The following is an 8313-nucleotide window of genomic DNA, read 5'->3' as shown; positions in this document are numbered from 1 at the left end:
TATTCTGCTACCTTTCCTATCCCCTACTATCCCCCCTCCCCTCCCCTCCCCTCCCATCTTCCCTCTCTACCTCCCCTGCTGTTGTTCAATTCTCTCCCTCTTTTTCCCTCCCCCTTGCCCCTCATAACCTCTTATAATTTTATGTATCATTGAAGGTCTCCTACCATTTCCATGTGCTTTCCCTTCTCTCCCCGTTTCTCTCCCCCCATTCATCTTTGTTTACTGTAGTCTTTTCCTCATGCTCTTCCTTCCTGTTCTGTTCTTAGTTGTTCTCATTATATCAAAGCAGATATTTGGCATTTGTTTTTTAGGGCTTGGCTAGCTTCACTTAGCATAATCTGTTCTAATGTCATCCATTTCCCTGCAAATTCTATGATTTTGTCATTTCTTAGTGCTGCATAATACTCCATTGTGTATATATGCCACATTTTTTTTATCCATTCATCTATTGAGGGGCATCTAGGTTGGTTCCACAGTCTAGCTATTGTGAATTGTGCCGCTATAATCATTGATGCAGCCGTATCCCTATAGAGCGCTCTTTTAAGGTCCTCAGGGAATAGTCCGAGAAGGGCGATAGCTGGGTCAAATGGTGGATCCATTCCCAGCTTTCCCAGGAATCTCCATACTGCTTTCCAAATTGGCCTCACCATTTTGCAGCCCCACCAGCAGTGTACAAGTGTGCCCTTTTCCCCACATCCCCGCCAACACTTATTGTTGTTTGACTTCATAATGGCTGCCAATCTTACTGGAGTGAGATGGTATCTTAGGGTGGTTTTGATTTGCATTTCTCTGATTGCTAGAGATGGTGAGCATTTTTTCATGTACTTGTTGATTGATTATATGTCCTCTTCTGAGAAGTGTCTGTTCAGGTCCTTGGCCCATTTGTTAATTGGGTTATTTGTTATCTTATTGTTTAATTTTTTGAGTTCTTTGTACATTCTGGATATTAGGGCTCTATCGGAGGTGTGGGGGGTAAAAATTTGTTCCCAGGATGTAGGCTCTCTATTTACCTCTTTTATTGTTTCTCTTGCTGAGAAAAAAACTTTTTAGTTTAAGTAAGTCCCATTTGTTTATTCTTGTTGTTAACTCTTGGGCTATGGGTGTCCTATTAAGGAATTTGGAGCCCGACCCCACAATATGTAAATCGTATCCAACTTTTTCTTCTATCAGACGCAGTGTCTCTGATTTGATATCTAGCTCCCTGATCCATTTTGAGTTAATTTTTGTGGATGGCGAGAGAAAGGGATTCAATTTCATTTTGTTGCATATGGATTTCCAATTCTCCCAGCACCATTTGTTGAAGATGCTATCCTTCCTCCATTGCATGCTTTTAGCCCCTTTATCAAATATAAGATAGTTGTAACTTTGTGGATTAGTCTCTGTGTCTTCTATTCTGTACCATTGGTCCACCTGCCTGTTTTGGTACCAGTACCATGCTGTTTTTGTTACTATTGCTTTGTAGTACAGTTTGACCTCCGGTATCGCTATACCTCCAGATTCACACTTCCTGCTTAGAATTGCTTTTGCTATTCTGGGTCTTTTGTTTTTCCATATGAATTTCATGATTGCTTTGTCTATTTCTTCAAGATATGCCATTGGAATTTTGATTGGCATCGCATTAAACCTGTAGAGAACTTTGGGTAATATCGCCATTTTGATGATGTTAGTTCTGCCTATCCATGAACAGGGTACATTTTTCCATCTTCTGAGATCTTCTCTCTCTCTCTTTAGGGTTCTGTAGTTTTCATTGTATAAATCTTTCACCTCTTTTGTTAGGTTGATTCCCAAGTATCTTATTTTCTTTGAGGATATTGTGAATGGAGTGGTTTTCCTTATTTCCATTTCAGAGGTTTTGTTGCTGATATACAGGAATGCCTTTGATTTATGCGTGTTGATTTTATAACCTGCCACTTTGCTGAATTCATTTATTAACTCTAGCAGCTTCTTTGTAGACTCTTTTGGGTCTGTTAAGTATATTATCATGTCATCCGCAAATAGCGATAGTTTAATTTCTTCTTTTCCTATTTTTATGCCTTTAATTTCTTTTGTCTGTCTAATTGCTCTGGCTAGTACTTCGAGAACTAAATTGAATAGAAGTGGTGATAGAGGGCATCCCTGTCTTGTTCCAGATTTTAGAGGAAATGCCTTCAGTTTTTCTCCGTTTAGGATGATGCTAGCCTGAGGTTTAGCATAAATAGCTTTTACAATGTTGAGGTAAGTTCCTGTTATCCCTAGTTTTTCTAATGTTTTGAACATAAAGGGATGCTGTACTTTGTCAAATGCTTTTTCTGCATCCATCGAGATGATCATGTGGTTCTTGTCTTTAAGTCTATTGATGTGGTGAATAGCATTTATTGATTTCCGTATATTGAACCATCCTTGCATCCCAGGAATGAATCCTACTTGATCATGGTGCACAAGTTTTCTAATATGTTTTTGTATTCGATTCGCCAGAATTTTATTGAGAATTTTTGCATCCAACTTCATTAGAGATATTGGTCTGTAGTTTTCTTTCTTTGAAGTATCTTTGGTTTTGGGATCAAAGTGATGTTGGCCTCATAGAATGAATTTGGAAGAGCTCCTTCTTTTTCTATTTCTTCAAATAGCTTGAAAAGTATTGGTATTAATTCTTCTTTGAAGGTTTTGTAGAACTCCGTTGTATACCCATCCAGTCCAGGGCTTTTCTTGGTTGGTAGTCTTTTGATGGCTTCTTCTATTTCTTCTTTTGTTATTGGTCTGTTTAAATTGTGTGTGTCTTCCTGTCTCAATCTGGGCAAATCATATGCCTTAAGAAATTTATCAATATCTTCATTATCTTCTATTTTATTGGAATATAGTGTTTCAAAATACTTTCTAATTATCTTCTGTATTTCTGTAGTGTCTGTTGTGATATTGCCTTTTTCATCCCGTATGTTAGTAATTTGAGTTCTCTCTCTTCTTCTTTTCGTTAGCATGGCTAAAGGCTTGTCTATCTTATTTATTTTTTCAAAGAACCAACTTTTAGTTTTATCAATTTTTTCAATGGTTTCTTTTGTTTCAATTTCATTGATTTCTGCTCTAATTTTAATTATTTCTTGTCTTCTACTACATTTGCTGTTGTTTTGCTCTTCCTTTTCTAGGTTTTTGAGGTGTTGCGTGAGTTCATTTATTTGTTGGTTTTTTCTTTTTTTGAGGTAAGAACTCCAAGAAATGAATTTCCCTCTTAAAACTGCTTTCATTGTGTCCCATAGATTCCGGTATGTTGTGTCTGTGTTATCATTTGATTCTAAGAATTTTTTCATCTCCTCCTTTATGTCTTCTATAACCCATTGATCATTCAATAACTTATTGTTCATTTTCCATGTGATGTAGGATTTTTCCTTCCTTCTTTTATCATTGATTTCCAATTTCATTCCATTATGATCAGATATGGTGCATGGTATTATCTCCACACCTTTATATTTACTAAGAGTTGCCTTATGGCATAATACATGGTCTATCTTTGAGTAGGATCCATGTGCTGCTGAGAAGAACGTATACCCACTTGATGATGGTTGATATATTCTATATATGTCAGTTAAGTCTAGGTTATTGATTGTGCTGTTGAGTTCTACAGTTTCTTTATTCAGCTTTCTTTCTCTAAAAAAAGAATATCCCAAGTATATTCTATCATCCCTTGCAGCTAAATGTGGTCAAAAAAAGAAAATTCTGGCCAAAATTATGTGTGAACAGTCATGGGCACAACAACTGATCATATTCTTAAAAAGAAAGGATGTGCCCCCAATTCCTTTTTCCTTTTCATGGCCACACTTGCCATGAGGATGAGATGTGTACCTTGGGGATGTAAAGGAACCAGATAAAAAGAGTCAGGGTCCCAGACGGCCTCACGGAACTCAACTGTCCCACCCCTGAACCCACAATGAGCTCAGGGAGACTACGTGACTGAAGATCACAAAGCTAGTAAAAGGAAGAGCTGGACTAAAATCCAAGTGCAAGCCTAGTACTCTTCCCAGCATGCTCCTTGGTAAGCTGGGAGGGTTGGTTCTGGGAGGTCAGGCTCTGACAGTCTCCATTTCTTTAAGTCCATAGTATCTTCTGGCAATCAGTTTCAATGTAACCACCAATCACTCAGCTCTATAAAGTTTAAAAATACTTCTAGGAGCTCAACTTGTACATACCTCATTTGAGATTGTCTTTCTCCCCCAGAAGCACTAAAACTTCTCTTTAAAATGCCTGAAACAAGAGAATAAAAATAACTTATGTCCTCTGCAATTTTTTTTTCAATGCTGCATTTCTGTCATCTGAGCAATTATACATACTGTAAAGATGCTCTTTGTTCATGAAAGCATCAACTAAAATATAATGTTACAAATTACTATCTATTTGACAGGTTGGTTTAGGGGCCTTTCTCCAAAGAGTAGATGCTAAACCACAACAACAACAAAATGTTATTAATAGTTAGCAAAATACAATAGCATGTCTGTGTCATAGTCATCCCCCTAAAGCCTTTGCCAAGACAGCTACATATTATCATATACAAATTTAAGTGTCTCGGTTCTTCCTGCCTCCCTATTGCCCTTCCCCACCCAATCACTGTCACCAGGGATAAACAGCACTGACCTCTTAGAACAGAACTGAATTGCCTCTAGAATGTACTATGCATGTTTATATAGATAAAAAGTTTCTCTCATGTAATATTCATGATTTTACCAATTGCAAATCAAAAAATTTTATCTATCAGGCAGGAACTTACAGGGGAAATAGGAACAAGGTTTGGAAACTGTGATTGTACCAAAAAATCTGGAAGATCTAGTCATCATTTTGATGGACCAATGAAGTTTTAAAAAGACAAAGGATGTAACTAACTCCTTAGAGTTCCACTTTCATCCTTAGACTATTTTAAACCTTCTTTTTTTGAGACTCTCATAGCAGAGTCACTGAGGAGAAAGAATTATTTACTCTTAATTTATTTTGGAGGATTTCTATGTATAATTTCTATCTTCTATCAACTTACTATTTTGAGAGAATTATGTTTTTTCTCCAACTTCCATTTTAATATTAAAACCATATTAAAATGGAAGTCTTTCCGTTTCAGGTTTGTAGAGTGTATTTGATCGTATCTCTTTTTTTAAAAAAATTGTTTTAGTTGTAGATGGACACAATACCTTTATTTTATTTATTTATTTTTATGTAGTGCTGAGGATCGAACCCAGGGCCTCACACATGCTAGGCAAACACTGTTACCATTGAGCTACAACCCCAGCCCCTGAACCTATCTTTTCTTATCTTTAAATTCTATCTAAATATGTATTTTCCTTTTCTGTTTTATTCCTCGGTATGACTATTTTCTTTCCTGTTTCCAATTAGGACTAACAACATTGGGTGAATTTATATATCATATTTTTTCATAGTTCTAAAAATATTTTGTTTTACATTAGTGTTCTTAAATATAATATATCCTGTCACATTAACGTAAGTAAAATTGTACAAAAATGAGTCCACACCAAGGCTAATTTCTTCCACAGGTTTCTAGTCCCTCTGACCAACAAATCATAAAAGGCCACTGCTGTGGTTCTCGTGGTTAGTTCTCATGAAATTGGTTATTTCAGTTCCCCAGTTAAAACCTGCAATTTGCTGGCAGAAATAATGAAACCATCCCTTTGACAGCGGAGGAAATGTAAACCACAGTGCTGGCTGGCCTCTGGGCTCTGTCAGAGACAGATGCGCCTGTCCTCATTAGCAAGACACCTGGAAAACAAACCCAGGCTGTGCATTGGGTCTAACTCCCAAAGCAATACCTGTTGGGATCCCACAGATAGCAAACTTGTACAGAAAACTTACTGAAGGTCGATTCTTTCAAAGGGCTCGAACTGGAGCTGCTGGAGTTATCCGAAACATCCAACTCATCATCCAGCTCTGAATATATATCTGCACATCAGTAAAAATTTAAAAAAAGCAAATGAACCTTGAACCAGAAAGAAGTCAAGAGTAATGTAATTCATGCTGACACACTGGCCTCAGAAGCACCTTTCTCAATATGCTCCAGGTTGAAGGCATCATCTGACAGGGTTTCATCACAGGCCCTGTCCTCGTCCTTCCCACAGGGGGCCTGGAAGCCTTCAGGGGGCAGGTCTGCACTTTCAGAGAGCTCACTTTTCAGGCTGGCTGCGCCACTGCTGCTGCTACTCAAACTGGCCTTCTCAAAGGTTTCCTGGGAAGAAGAATTCAATTTTTAATGCCCATTTCCTCTCTCTCTCCCTCTGCCGCACCTAAAGCCTGTTAGAACATATTTTGAAATGCGAAAAATGGCATTATAAATATTTAATGCAGAAGTAACATCAGTAGTTCCAGCTGTACACCTGCTATGGGATCCATTCAGTCCACAAATTCAAAAAAGAAAAAGAAAAAAGAAAAAAAGAAGTAGGTCTACAAGCTACCATTGGATAAAAAGGACTGGAGATAGCAAGAGTGCTCTGTAACTAAGACCTAAACAATCTGCTGGGGGGGGGGGGAATTGTACCTCTAAGGAATATAGCATGTTAAGTTTTTTTCCTAAAATATTTGCTATCGAAGTCTCTCAGCACCATTGCAGGTGCAAGGAAAATTGGTATTAGACAAAGTCACACCATGGAGAGAGAGAGATGAAGTCCCCCTAATGATGAAGAATGGCAGTGAAGAAGACACTCAAACCACTCAGGACTCCAAGTTCCCACCTGCCTCACCCTCTGGAACTAGACACAAGCTCTTTTAGGATCCTCCAAAGGTATGGGGGAGCATTTCCATCATGATACCTCCCCCAGGTCATCAGTGCAATCGTGGATTATTAGACACCATGAAAAGTACATCTAAGATTCAATTCAAATAAAAAAGAAAGATTAATGCCCATCAAATGCTTGAAGTACCGATTTTTGTAAGGAAAGACACTGGGGATGCACTACATATGATTCAGGAGAAAAGTGCCCCTTTTTCCTTAACCCAAATAATTCTCTGTGTGAGACTGTTTGCAGCAAACATGAAGAAACTTCTGTGGGGCTGAGCAGAGCCAATAAACCAAAGGCATAGATCACGGAGACCAAAAGGACAATGGAAGAAAAGTCATGGAAGAGGAGAGGTGAACAGCTAGAGAGTGTGAGAAGAAAGCAAAAGTCTGCAGTTATAGAAAGGGGGAGAATTTCTTTCATGAATTGTATCAAAGATTGATTAGCTAAAAGTCAACCACCCTTTCTTTGCTAAAAGGTTCCAATGATGAACGAAGCCCACCTGAGACACCAGTTTGTGTTTATCAATTTATTTATTTCATATATTCTTTTTTCCTATAATTAAAATGACACCCACATCCTCAAGGGGCCAATATCCAAAGACCTCCATGGTGATATGATGTGCAGATGAAGAAAAGACCCTATGGGTAAGTGGAGTCAGAAGTAAACCTATAAATGCTTTCAAAATGAAAAAAGAAAAAAAATATATAAAACATCTTGTGTGTTGTAAACAGTCTATTTAATTACTGTTTACTATCTCTTTTCCCTAAGAATCCTTTCAGTTTCATTCTTCAAAGTTTCATCAAGTTTCTTGTTTCACTGAAGTTAATATGCACTTTTACTCCAATTTTCTAGGGCTCGTCTTCCCAATATTCAAAGTGGGGTTTTATGACTCAGAATTCTTCACTCCTGCTTCTTGGATCCATCCTGGTCCTCTAACTTAGAACCTGAGATGGAAAATGTTCTGTACCCTTTTGAGAGAGCTGAATGTGTCCTGCGTAGAAATGTCTGCAGTGCCTAAAGGGAGTAAGGGGCTTCTAATGCTAGCTTCAGCCCTGCCCATACCTAGCTCTTGATACCAAACCCAGGAGCTTCAGGCCTAAAACTTTACCATGGAATTCATTCAGTATTTTCCAAGCCCACCTCTTTTTCTAACCCAATCCATAGAATTCTGATTCCTCTATTCTCAACTGAAGTCATTAAAAATTTACCTAGAAATAACACCCAGGGCTGGGGTTGTGGCTCAGAGGTAGAGCGCTCGCCTTGCACATGAGAGGCCCTGGGTTCGATTCTCAGCACCACATAAATAAATAAAGTAGAGATATTGTGTTCAATTACACTAAAAAGTAAATATTAAAAAAAAGAAAGAAAGAACACCCAATTTAAGCACTTCTCCTTATGATCCTCCTTAAATCTAAATAAGTTATCTCCTGCCCTATTCTAAAGATCATAATTGGCATTTCCAACCCTCTATGGACTAAACACCCAAGGTGTGTCAGTGTTGAAAAAAGATGAGAGAGAAATTTTTAGTTGAGAAAACTTTATTGTGCAAATGCAATTAGATGCAAGAATTCAT

At 37.9% G+C, this 8313-nt stretch overlaps 1 protein-coding gene across 3 annotated transcripts in view; it reads right to left on the bottom strand.

Annotated features, from left to right (window-relative positions):
* NEK10 (NIMA related kinase 10) overlaps window positions 1-8313 on the bottom strand; it is a 215411-nt gene that overhangs the window by 57159 nt on the left and 149939 nt on the right. For all 3 annotated transcript variants that reach the window (XM_081285043.1, XM_081285041.1, XM_081285042.1), the window contains exons 27-29: window positions 6007-6190; window positions 5821-5907; window positions 4158-4212 (exon numbers count right to left, since the gene is read on the bottom strand). In XM_081285043.1, the coding sequence (XP_081141169.1) occupies window positions 4158-4212; window positions 5821-5907; window positions 6007-6190 (326 nt within the window). The remainder of the gene's footprint in view (window positions 1-4157; window positions 4213-5820; window positions 5908-6006; window positions 6191-8313) is intronic.

Source organism: Spermophilus citellus, assembly GCF_964194105.1.
Source record: "Spermophilus citellus genome assembly, chromosome: 3".
NCBI lineage: Eukaryota > Metazoa > Chordata > Mammalia > Rodentia > Sciuridae > Spermophilus > Spermophilus citellus.
This window is presented reverse-complemented; position numbering and strand designations above follow the sequence as displayed.